A 13060-nucleotide genomic window follows, 5' to 3' on the forward strand; every position below is an offset into this window, starting at 1 on the left:
GTTAAAGTAAAACAACAAATTCTTGACATCGATTTAGATCACGTTCAATTTAGACCTCACAAGAGTTGACCCAAACATGCGGACATTAAAAGTTGAGATTGTACTCATAGTATTATATATTGCACATGCGTGACGACTTTCAAACTGGATATTCAGATGTATTAATGGCCATTAAATACCTAACCCATAGAAACTGCTCATTGAGTTTCTCGGTGGATTTTCTGAGTGGGCCGCGATTCCCACCCGGTAGTATATTCAGTGAAGCATTGCTTTTACTAGGGCCAGTGTTAGCAAATCCTCTTATGTGCTCCCCGTGAGCTCACCTAACCGTCCGCCCGTAGCTGGAAAGCTCCCTTAGGCTACCAGCAAATAAATAGGGAAACAATTATTAAATACAGCGTACCTGTACTTTTTTTATCTTCCGGAGCTCCACCGGATCTATCTCCGGAGAATGACCGGGCGATGAGCTGGACTCGGATGCAGCTCTCGTCGAGGGCTCGTGCTCTTTCTTATACGAACACAGCTGATGACAATATATAACAATCAATAAAATGATACGCATCCAGTTTTAATCATTCGAAACTACTTCTAATTACCTTCTACCATTACTTGAATAATGTCACTCACGTTTTCTATATTAATCTACATTTCCATATTTATTTGGATGTTTAGGATCTTTATTAATAAAGGAAAATTAAGATATACATACACATATTATATCACTAAGCGCTTCGGAAACTGTAATTTATTATTATTTTTTCCACTATTTAGTGGATGTTATTATACATATAAACCTTCCTCTTTAATCACTCTATCTATTAAAAAAAACTGCATCAAAATCCGTTGCGTAGTTTTAAAGATTGAAGCATACATAGGGATATAGGGACAGAGAAAGCGACTTTATTTTGTGTACTATGTCACTCATGAGTCCAGTAGAACGGAGGACCCTGATTTAATACCAGATTACCATGTGCGATTTGTGTCTTATGTATTATTTCACTGTTTTACAAGTTTTACGTTAAATAATTACCCTCCAATGGAGCGAACATTAACTTAATATCGATATAATTTAACTATACGTCCTCCCGCCGACGTATATTATTTTGACAGGGTTAACGACGAAAGGAAAATTTTCCACCGAGCCGGTGTGATTGCTCGCTAGACCGATGGTTCGGAACTTGTATATACCTAATCAGGTCATAAATTCTGTCACATGTTTAATGTAAAATAATTGAAACATTATGTAACCATTCATATACCAAAATGAACTTAACAAAACATAGATTCTTATGACACTAAAGTTTATTCAAAATGACCTCCGTGATTTTGTATACAGGCCTTCAATCTGCGCGGCCAGTCGTCTATCGCAGCACGAACGAGGTCCATGTCAATATCGGCGGCTGCCTTAATCAAAGATGTCTTGAGTGTCTCCAAATTAGGATGAGGCTTTGAGCACGCCTTTTCCTCCAAGTGTTGCCATATCTTGTAATCTAACGGATTCAAATCTGGACTGGAGAAGGGCCAGTCTTCGTGCCGGATGAAGTCGATTTCACGCGCCGCCAGCCAGTCTTGTGTGCTCTTCGCTCTATGAGCTGGCGCCGAATCTTATTGGAATACCCAGTGCCTGTTATTGAGCATGGTATGAGAAACAGGTTCCACAAGGTTCGTCAGGACTGTATTTTGATACACAACTGCATTCGTTTTTACGCCTTTCTCACAAAAATGTACCTCTGTTAAGCCCCAATAAGAAACTCCCAACCATACCATGAGCGAGGATGGAAAATGACCTCGTTGGACACGCGGAATACGGTTGCTCGCTTCTTCACTACTGTGTGCGTACACCTTATCATTTTGTTTGTTGTAGCTCTCTTCTACGGTAAAAATTTTTTCATCCGAAAAAATAATTTCCCGATATTTTTTTCCCGCGTACCGCTTCAACAAAGCGCGGCATCTCTTCAGTCTCAGGTCCATTAGACGAGCATTCAAACGATGTCCTGTTTTTCTTCGATATGCCCGAAGCCCTAAGTCTTCATTTAACACCCTTTTCACCGTGGTTCTGCTTAACCCCATCTGAAGGGCCAACAGTTTCTGCTTACGTTTGGGATTTCTTTGAATTCGCGCCTTCACAGCTTTTATCACTGCTGGAGTCCTAACAGACCGAGGGCGACCACTTCTTGACCTGTCATCTACACTAGAGTCTTCATTGTATCGTTTGATGGTATGATAAACGAATCTTTTGGTTATATTCAAATTTTTCAGTATGTTAAAAATTTGAATTGGCGCGTAACCGCAACGATGCAACGCAATAACTGCAACACGGTCATCTTTAAGCGTCCACTCCATATTTAAAAATTAGTAAAAATTCTAAAAGTATACATTTTTATTTTCATGAACAATTCGAAATTCGAATTCAATAAACTTTTTTGTGGCCAGCATTCTAAAAGAAAAGTTTTTACTGTGTGACAATACTTATGGCCTGACTAGGTATATAAGCTTATCTTGAAAATGTCATAAGCTGGGATTCAGGCTCAGGATTCATTTGTCAAATTTCTTGTGTTCTATGACGGCTATCGCCACAATTAGCCCCCTGAGTTTCTCGCCGGATCTTCTCAGTGGGTCGCGTTACCGATCCTGTGGTAGATTCCGCGAAGCAATGCTCTTGATAGGGCCAGTGTTAGCAACGCTCCCAGGCTTGAGCCGAGAGCTTAACTACACGTTAGGTTACGCTGGCGTAGCCTTTAAAGGCTACCGGATCAGGAAGGAAAAAAGAGCCACAATTATGTATTACTAGCGACTCGCCCTCGCTTCGCTTCGGAAACATTAAGTTTTATTATTAATAGGCGAAACCCGCCATATTGCGTGCGGTACGATAATAACTGCGGGTGACGCCGCGGGGCGAAGCTAGTCTAAAAAAAGTAGCCTAAGTTACTCCTTATATCATCAGCTACCTATTAGTGAAAGTTTTTTTTCTTTTTTTTATTGCCCTTGTAGGCAGACGAGCACACGGCCCACTTGATGGTGAGTGGTTACCGTCGCCCATGGACTTCAGCAATTCCAGGGGCAAAGCAAAGCCGCTGCCTACCGCTTAATACTCTCCACAAGCCTCGTTAGAAGAAGGACATGTCATAGCGCTCGAGAAACACCGTGGAGGGGAGCTCATTCCAGTATCATCTCGAACAATGATATCATCTCAAGTCTCATCAAAATCGGTCCAGCCGTTCCAGAGATTAGCCGGAACAAACAGACAGAGACAAAAATTTGTAAAAAATTACATCTTGGTGTATCTACCGTATATATATTCATATGCATGTAGTAAAAAGCGGTTATTTCAATATCACAAACAGACACTCCAATTTTATTTATATGTATATAGATAAGTGATGAACTTACCTCAGCCCGTAATTTTTTGACCTCGTTGGCCAGTTCATCGCACTGCTGCGCGTACTGCCATCGGGAAGTGCGCTCGCTCTCGACCACCTGCAGAAGATGCAGCTGCTTCTGCTCCAACTCCTCTTTTTGGAGGAGCAGCTTGTTGAAACTGCACATTCGTAAAATCAAACGGTGTGACATCGCCAAAGTTAATTGTTTTTTTTTTTTAATATAATAAATATTTACTAACAATCACGCCACGTTAACTGATCCCGTGTTAAGTTCGTAAACAACTTGTGTTACAGGTACCAGATAACGGAAATAAATGTAAGATTTTTATTATACACATACATATATTTAATAAACATCCATAACCCTGGAAAATACATTTTATTTTTATCATACAAATATCTTCCCTTGGCGGGATTCGAACCCGCGACCCCCGTGTGTAGTGACCATGTCACTTACCACTACACCAGACAGCCGTTAAAGGACATTGGACATTGAACAAAGGATATTAATGCGTGGACGAGCTCACCGGCCGCCTGGTGTTAAATGGTTACCGGAGCCCATAGACATCTACAAAGTAAATGCCGCCACCCACCGTGAGATATGAGTTCTAAGGTCTCAGTATAGTTAAAACGACTGCCCCATCCTTCAAACCGAAACGCATTACTGCTTCACGACAGAAATAAGCAGGGTGGTGGTACTTGCCCGTGCGGACTAGCATGACGTCCTACCACCACTGGGCCCCTGTATAAGTTACTTGGTTCACAGTTTCGCAGCTATCTATTCAATTATGACGCCAATCAAGTAACGTGTAGGCAGTTTAGTAGGCAGCGGCTTGGCTCTGCCCCTGGCATTGCTGAAGTCCATGGGCGACGGTAACCACTCACCATCAGGTGGGCCGTATGCTCGTCTGCCTACAAGGGCAATAAAAAAAAAAAAAAAAAACGTGTAACATAGCTTGTTACAAGCGTTAGGTGCCACCCCTGTCTATTTCTGTCGTGAAGCAGTAATGCGGTTCAGTTTGAAGGGCAAGGCAGCCGTTGTATGGTAAAACTGAGACTATAGGACTCATGTCTCATGATGGGTTGTGGCATTGACGCTGTCTATGTATATAGTATAATTACTCGCAAAAAACCGAATTGAATACACTTTAACATTCAAATAGTTAGTGGTGTTAGAGTTTAATAAGATCCCATCCGGGTCGGTACAAAAGTCCCGCGTATTTCTGCAGAATCGCACTCGTGCTTTCCCGCTTTAAGAACACTAATTTAGAGTTTGAAGTCGTCGTGGCCTAAAGGATAAGACGTCCGGTGCATTCGTATCTAGCGATGCAACGGTGTTCGAATCCCGCAGGCGGGTACCAATTTTTCTAATCAAATACGTACTTAACCATTGTTCACGATTGACTTCCACGGTGAAGGAATAGCATCGTGTAATAAAAATCTTTATTTCTAAGCATCTGTCATTTTTGTACATATATTACTTTGACATTGGCAAAATCAATGCCAAAGGCGTTGGAGCCAAATACTTATTTAAAAAAAAAAAACAAAAAAACACATTCTCTTGCAAAGCAAATAAAATTATCTTAATGAAATTATTATCTAAATAGCTTCTAAGTAAGTTGATTGTCCTCGACACAATAACCCATACAGGGTAATTATTATACGAGGCTATTACATGTTCCAGCTTCCTCCCTTTTTAATTATCAGACCCTTAGTGAAGCTCGTATCGCCGTGATAAATTATTCTCTAGTACCTTCCGAATTTACAGTCACGTCGGGAATTTTTATCGGGTTGGAATTTCAATTTAGCCGTCAAATGTTGTAGCAGAAATGTGTCGACAATGATTTATCGCAATTGATTGGTTTTTTTTTTTTGAAGTGATATTTTTTTTTATGGGAGAGTAAGCCCCAACGTAACGCGTTACGGTGGTAGTTGGTTTGGCTTCCCTTTCTCTCACATATACGGCAGCGGTTCTAAAAACGTAACTCCTAACTATTTATATATCTTTTCCAATTTATGTTACAATTTTCCTTACATTATCCTATGAATATACCTACAATTTAAGTTGTCAGGCGTCCCGAGACGCGCATTTTTTATTTATTAAGGAACAAATTCTTGTATGATTATCCGATTTACATATAGTAAAAATAATGCATTAAAATTTTAAAATTTGTCTTTTGTTTCATTTTAAATTGAATACTGTTACGGATGTATTTCAGCACGCATATGATGAAAACTGATGTAAAATTAACTTCTTTATATCACAAACCATGCGACGACTTAGTTTTTAATGACAGGCGAGTTCATGGTCACCATTTACCGCTGAAACCTACAGATATCACCACATAATTGCCTCAACTGTATACAGCTGTAAGAAGTATGGTACGTAAAGGTGGACTATCAATTTGGAACGCATGGCTCTTTCAAAAACACCATTATCCATAAACAGGTAAACGGTAGGCAGCGGCTTGGCTCTGCACATGGCATTGCCGACGTCCATGGCGACGGTAACCACTCATCATATGCTATATACTCGTCTTCCTACAAGGGCAATAAAAAAGGTAAGGTAGTGGCAGCGGTGGATTTACACTAAGGGCAGTCGGTGAAAGTGCCCAGAGCGACAATTTTTTTAGGGCGGCCAAATTTTGAAAGTGAAAAAAAATTATAATTGTTAGAAAAAAAACAAATATTTATTTATATTTTTGGAGTACATAATAAAGTTTCTGGAATAAATTAGTTATTTTAATTTTAAAAGTAAAGTTTAAGTAAAATTCCAGTATATGGGCGGCTTTTTTTCCGGTGCCCATGAGCGGTGTTAAGTTTAAATCCGGTCCTGGGTAGTGGTGCCCGTGTGGACAGGCAACAGATTTTCATCACAACTTTTTGTCTGACAGATCGTGTGTTGGTTCAGACTAGGCTCCACGGCGCGGCGGATCCTTACTAAAACTCCAGTAATATAACCGAAGGTGTAAAAAAATTACCTAAAATATTCTTTACATCGCGTGCCCTGCGAAAACTATTGATGATAGAATATAATAATGCACTACGACTTTGTAGAACACATTGTTATTTAAAAAAAGTGTCGCGACAGCATATGTCTAACTATTATGGTTATGCCGCAATAAGTGTTGTTTTATTTAAAAAAAAACAGCGTTAAATATCGTTGTAATTTTTGTTAAAGACCCGAGCGAAGCCGGAGCGGGCCGTCTGTTGGTTATAAAATGGAAATCTTATATCATAATTCCGGATCCTGTGTATCGGCTCGCGTATGTCGGCGCGTCCTCGACCCGGTCTCTGTAGCAACATCGCGCATCTCCGCCACGCTACCGATTATTGCTCGTCGGCCGTGTGATTGCGAATATCATACGCAAACGGTCGCTTCGGATATATCTACAACTAGCTGACCCGGCAAACATTGTTTTGCCATATATAAGATTTCTAGGGAATTTCTAGTGTAGAAAAAAAAACTAACTTATTGTAAGTGTGTAAGGATGTGGTAAATGAGTGAAAGAGGTATGTAGTGCTGTGAACGATGAGGGAATATATAATAAAAATAACAAAACCTCATTCAACCACATAATACCTCATTATAGAATCCAAAAGGTAGACGTTAAAGGAACGAGATCTTCCGGTGTCTTACTTAATATGGGTGTTCCTCAGGGTTCCATATTGGGTCCCTTCCTATTTCTTGTATATATCAATGATTTACCTAAGTTTATTGAAACCCGTCACGAGGTCGTATTATTCGCTGATGATACATCATTATTGTTTAAAATTAAACGACATTTGGAAGATTATGACGATGTGAATGATGCTATCTCGCGCGTGGTACATTGGTTTAGTGTTAATAATCTGTTATTAAATAACAAAAAAACAAAATGTATAAAATTTACTACACCTAATGTTAGACAAGTTGACACTAATATTACTGTAAGTGGAGAGACACTGGAGCTTGTGGATTCGACAGTTTTTCTTGGTATAACAGTTGATTCTAAGCTGCAGTGGGGTCCTCACTTATGCAAGTTAGCGAGTAGGCTTAGTTCTGCAGCATTTGCGGTAAAAAAAATACGAATGTATATTAATGAAGATACGGCACGCTTGGTTTATTTTAGTTATTTTCATAGTGTTATGTCCTATGGCATTTTGCTATGGGGCAATGCTGCCGATGTCGAAACGATTTTCATCCTGCAGAAGAGGGCTATTCGTGCTATTTATAATATGCACCCGAGGGAATCCTTGAGGGACAAGTTTAAGGAAATCAAAATTCTAACTTTAGCGTCCCAATACATTTTTGAAAATTTATTGTACGTGCGTAAAAACATTGAAGAATTCCCCAGAGTCTGCGATTTGCACAATGTGAACACTAGGAACAAACATAGGCTTGCGTTGCCGGCGGCTCGAATTAAGAAAATAAGCAACTCTTTTAGGGGGCTGGGTGTACAGCTTTTCAACAAGATCCCACTAAACGTTCAACTACTACCTGTTCATAGATTTAAGAAAACTGTTAAGGAACGTTTGTGCAACAAGGCATATTATAAAGTTAAGGATTATTTACTAGATGGCACTACGTGGGAATGAGGCGCTCGCTCCTGGCCTTTTCATTTTTCATTATTATTATTATTTTTTTAGACTTGTTTTTTCTTTTATTGTGAATATTTCTATTTATTTAAAAAAAAGAATATATTTGAGAAAAAACAAAAAGAAAAAAAAGCCCGCTGAGTTTGTTTCGCCGGTTCTTCTCAGGACTGTGGCTTTTTTTGGAACCGGTGGTAGAGTTAACATTGTTATTTGTATTTTGACATTCAACAAGTGTGTCATACTGACATCTAAGTTGAAATAAATGATTTTGAATTTGAATTTGAATTTTATAACAAAAAAAAAATGTCCAAATAAAAAAAAATTTTAGGGGTGGACAACCCTAATCACTTAGGGGTGTAAAAAATTGATAGTAGCCGATTCTCAGGCTTACTGAATATGCATAAAAAATTTCATGAGAATCGGTCAAGCGGTTTCGGAGGAGTATGGGAACGAACATTGTGACACGAGAATTTTATATATTAGATAAGGCTCACTACACAAGCAGCTGGAAATGAAACCGTAAAAATAACTTCGTATTCGTTGGTTCGTATTATGGAGGGTGGAATTAAGGAGGACCGCGGATCGCGATCCGGTAGTAGATTCATTCGCGAAGCAGTTGCTCTTGAGTTGTTAGGTCTCCTTCGGAAGCGCTCGGGCAGGTGCTAGCAAATCCCACCCCTCCGTGCTGAGCCTTTGCTCGCCCACCTGTCCTGGTGAAACTGGAAATGTCTCCGGGCCCCCAGTAATTCTTCAAACATAAAAAAAATTTAAGGAGGACCATTGGTAGGACCTCTTGTGAGTCCGCACAGATAGGTATCACTGCCCTGCCTATTTCTGCCGTGAAGCAGTAATGCGTTTCGGTTTGAAGTGTGGGGCAGCCGTTGTATCGTTGCATGATATCAGTAGTTATAAATATTTTATTATCAGATATGAGTAGAAGGGTTATTTTGATAATATCCAGAAAAACACCCCACGCTTTTTTACCATAAAATCCTTTTTCTTACACTATTTTAAATTCAAATTTATTAAAATTTATATTCTATTTTTTAGTTAAATTTCTTTTCTTTAATATTTTTGAAATATTGAATTGTCATCGGTCCTTAATGAGTATACCGAATTTCGAGTTAATCCAACGTTTTGAAGGGGGTCAAAATCATGTTCAAAGATTCCGTTACAAACATACATACGTCTGAAGCTAATAAAAAAGCGTATTAAAAAAAAAAAAAGCTTTCGAACACGCTTCTTTTTTCGAAATAGGTTAAAATCGTCTAATATTAGGAGCTTCGGTTAACATCGCACGACCGCTACCCAAATAGATATGTGAGCGAAGCGCACTAATAGCTTTTATCGATTCATCATTGAAAATACTACACACAGAAATAAACGTGTAATGAACGTCCGATGTTACGAAGGATTTTTGTAATGACAGGACCAAGTTTTTTTTCCTAGTGTGCTGTAATCAATGGTTTTTTAAAAAAATATATGGCGATTAAAAATGTCCCTTCCGCGTCTATGTTTTTTTTTTTTTTTTATGATTGAAGGATTACTGGTGGCCCGGAGGCCTTTCCAGTTTCACCAGGACAGGTGGGCGAGCAAAGGCTCAGCCAGGAGGGGTGGGATTTGCTAACAGCTGCCCGAGCGCCTCCGAAGGAGACCTAACAACTCAAGAGTAGCTGCTTCGCGAATGAATCTACTACCGGATCGGAATCGCGACCCGCTGAGAAGATCCGGCGAGAAACTCAGCGAGCTGATTCATGGGTTAGGTTGTACGGCGAACTCTTTGTCGAGTTCGACGAGTACGGTTACCGAGGTCCCTAAGCCTGCTCCTAGAGCTGAAGGCGTCTAGTGCAAAGGTTATTGGATCTGATGGATCCGTAAGGACGTGTCTAGGGCGTCGACGGTGACTGGCTCCTGCATGATCAGGATTCGGGGAGTAGTCAGCGGCGGCTACGATAAGGCGATTATCATGACGCATAGCCTTATCGAAGTACCGTTCCGACGCTGACTTCGTGTATTTCTGTATAGATTCGAGGCCCAGGTCGTCGTGTAGGTCAACGTTCCTCACGAACCACGGAGCTCCGACGGCTAACCTGCAAAAGCGGGATTGTAGAGATTGAAGGGTGTCTATGTGTGTGCGGGCCGCGTGAGCGAACACCACACTCGCGTAAGTCATGACGGGCCTTATGCAAGTTTTGTAAAGTGTCACCTTGTTCCGAAGGGACATTTTACTCCGCTTACAGATCATGGGGTAGAGTCTACCGAGAATAAACGCGGCACGGTCACGGACTGATTTTATATGCGGGCGGAATGTCATCGATGCATCCAGGGTAACGCCCAGGTACTTGACCTTCCTGGCCCAGGGTATGGATTGACTAAAGAGAGTAATCGGGGGTGTGAGATTCCTCCTCCTAATACGGGAGGAAATCCGTGTGGAGCTTCCCCTCTGAAATAGCACCGCAGTACTTTTCGCTGGGTTGATGTCTATGCGCCATTTTCGGAACCACTGTCCTAGGGCTAGGGCTGCGCTCTGAAGCTTCTTCGCGATTAGGGACTTGTTTCTACTGGAATAGTAAACAGTCGTGTCGTCGGCGAATAAAGCTAAATGGGTCGGCGGCGACCGGGGAATATCGTTAACGAATAAGCTAAATAGGAGGGGTGAAAGGACAGAGCCTTGCGGGACTCCAGCTGTGAGAGGTCGTGGGGAGGAGCGGGTTCCCTCGACTCGATATCGAAAAGTGCGGTTCGACAAGAAGTCCCGTATGATGAGCACGAGACTATCCGGCACACCCATGTTGAATAGTTTGAAAATCAAACCGTTGTGCCAGACTTTGTCGAACGCTTTTGCGACGTCGAAGAAGAGAGCTCCCGTGTATAACGGTTTTGGTCGATTAAGCCCCACAAGAATGTGCTCCGTGAGGCGGTGCACCTGTTGAACATATGAGTGACTTGTACGGAATCCGAATTGTTCATCGATGAGAATGCCCTTGGATGAGACGAAGTCTCTGAGGCGTTTGTAGAGCAGACGCTCATACAGTTTGCCTAGAGACATGAGGAGGCTAATCGGGCGGTAGCTCGTCGGATGATTTTTTGGTTTACCGGGTTTATGTATGCCGATAACGTCCGCTTCTTTCCACACCGCGGGAAAGATACAGTTCGCCATAGCGGCATTGAAAATAGATGCCAACATCACGATGAGTTGGACGGGTAGAAGTTTAATAACGCGGTTGGATATACCGTCGGAACCGGGAGCCTTGCGAGGACGTAGGTCTTTGATCAAGTCTTTAACTTCCATCGGGGTGACGGGTGGTAACGCATCCGAAGGTGGCAAGGAGACTCTGCGTTCTACCTCACTGTCTACTAATTCTACATGAACAGGGTCCACGGATTGAGTGCTGGGCGTGCACTGGGTTTGCAATGTATCGGCCAGCAACTCTGCTTTTTCGTCATCATCAAACGCCGCGAGTCGCCCTGAGGGGCCTACGAGGGGGGGCATAGTTACTACCGTATCCGATTTGAGAGTACGAGCTAAGCGGTAGTAAGACCTTTGGGAGGGCGCGAGTCCTTCTAAGAAATCAGACCATCTGGCATCTCGGACTTCGGCGATGCGAGATTTTACGTCGCGTTGTAGGGCACGCATTCGAATACGATTTTCCGTGGTAGGATACCTGTCGTAGGCGCGTATCGAGGCATTCTTAGCTCTAAGGAGTTCCCTAATATCATCGGACAATTTGAAGCGGTGAAGGAAGTCCTCCGCTACAACTTGTTTCGATGATCTATCTAATGTTGAGGTGATGTGTACACGTTAAGATGTCTATGGCTTCAGCGGTATCCTGAGGAGACGGAATAGAGTCCGGGTTAAACGGGAGCGATGTTGGATCAGATTCAGCCAGGCTGATGCCCAGCGTGTGCCAATCCACCACAGTCCTCGTGACGGGAACGGAGTCGGGAGCGCGACCGAGCTTCATAACGACGGGACGGTGGTCTGAATCTAACTCTGAAACTACTTCGATCGAGTGTAAGCTCAGAGTTACGTTTTTTAATAACGCTATGTCGAGTATATCCGGGCGATGCGCGATATTTAGCGGGTAGTGAGTCGGTGTAAGCGGAGCGACGATATCGAAAGCGAGATCATCGACTAACGCGTCAAGCCGCCTGCCATTCGGGGTTGTGGTGTGTGAGTTCCACCTGATGTGTTTACAATTTAGGTCGCCCGCCAGAATGACAGAGCTCCCCATGCCGAGCAGCGCCTCGATATCACTGCTTAGAACGATCTTATCCGGTGGAAGATAAACGGACGCGATAACGATCGGCGCGTGTCCAGTCAGTGAGATTCGGCATACTGATGCTTCGATGTTAGAAAGCGCGGGGGGGTCGAGTGGGACGCAGTGCAGGGCTCGTCTATAGTAAATGACGGTACCACCACCACGAGCAGAGAGCCTGTCGTTCCTGACCATGTTATAGTTCGCGATTTTAGGGTCACGGCGCGCGGGCTTAAGTAGGGTCTCCTGCACTAAAAAGATATCAATTTGATGGTCACGCAAAAAGTCAGAAACCTGATCACGTTGATTTGCGAGACCGTAAGCGTTAAAAAATCCTATCGTTACGGATAGGGGCTTTATTCTAGTTATATACGCCATTGATTACCGGCGGAGTGAGGGGAGGACGTACGTATTTAATGACGCGTATACGTCGGCGTATTCTTGCACAACGGCGATAAAGTGTTGTGCAGTGGAGGCAGCGCGAATGGCGTCGCCCAAAGCGTTGACGCGCTCAAAGTTGATCGACTGAAAGAAGTCGATCGCTAAAGCGAGATTGTCGGACGCGGTCGGAGGGCAAGTCGCGGGAGAGGGACGAATCGCGGAGGAGGGAGTTGTAACCGTGTTCGTGTACGGCAGCGGTTTCGCCCAAGCCGAGACACTGGGCACCGGCGCCGGAACGAACGCTGGCTTAGCCTGCGACACAGAGGGTGCCGAGGCTTTGATGTCTGGGCCGGAAGCTCGGAGGCGGTTTTGGCGGGCGACGCGGCGATTTATTTTCGGGGCTCGGGGGCATCCGCGGTAATTTGCGGGGTGACCCTGTGTACGACACAGGACGCAGCTAGG

The 13060-nt window shown here is 42.9% G+C and overlaps 1 protein-coding gene across 1 annotated transcript in view; it reads right to left on the reverse strand.

Moving 5' to 3' along the window:
• LOC149500510 (ras-specific guanine nucleotide-releasing factor 1) overlaps nucleotides 1-13060 on the reverse strand; it is a 72330-nt gene that overhangs the window by 32749 nt on the left and 26521 nt on the right. The window contains exons 6-7 of the mRNA XM_089736238.1: nucleotides 3391-3538; nucleotides 404-523 (exon numbers count right to left, since the gene is read on the reverse strand). Of these exons, the coding sequence (XP_089592364.1) occupies nucleotides 404-523; nucleotides 3391-3538 (268 nt within the window). The remainder of the gene's footprint in view (nucleotides 1-403; nucleotides 524-3390; nucleotides 3539-13060) is intronic.

Source organism: Bombyx mandarina, chromosome 21 (assembly GCF_030267445.1).
Source record: "Bombyx mandarina strain Sakado chromosome 21, ASM3026744v2".
Lineage (NCBI taxonomy): Eukaryota > Metazoa > Arthropoda > Insecta > Lepidoptera > Bombycidae > Bombyx > Bombyx mandarina.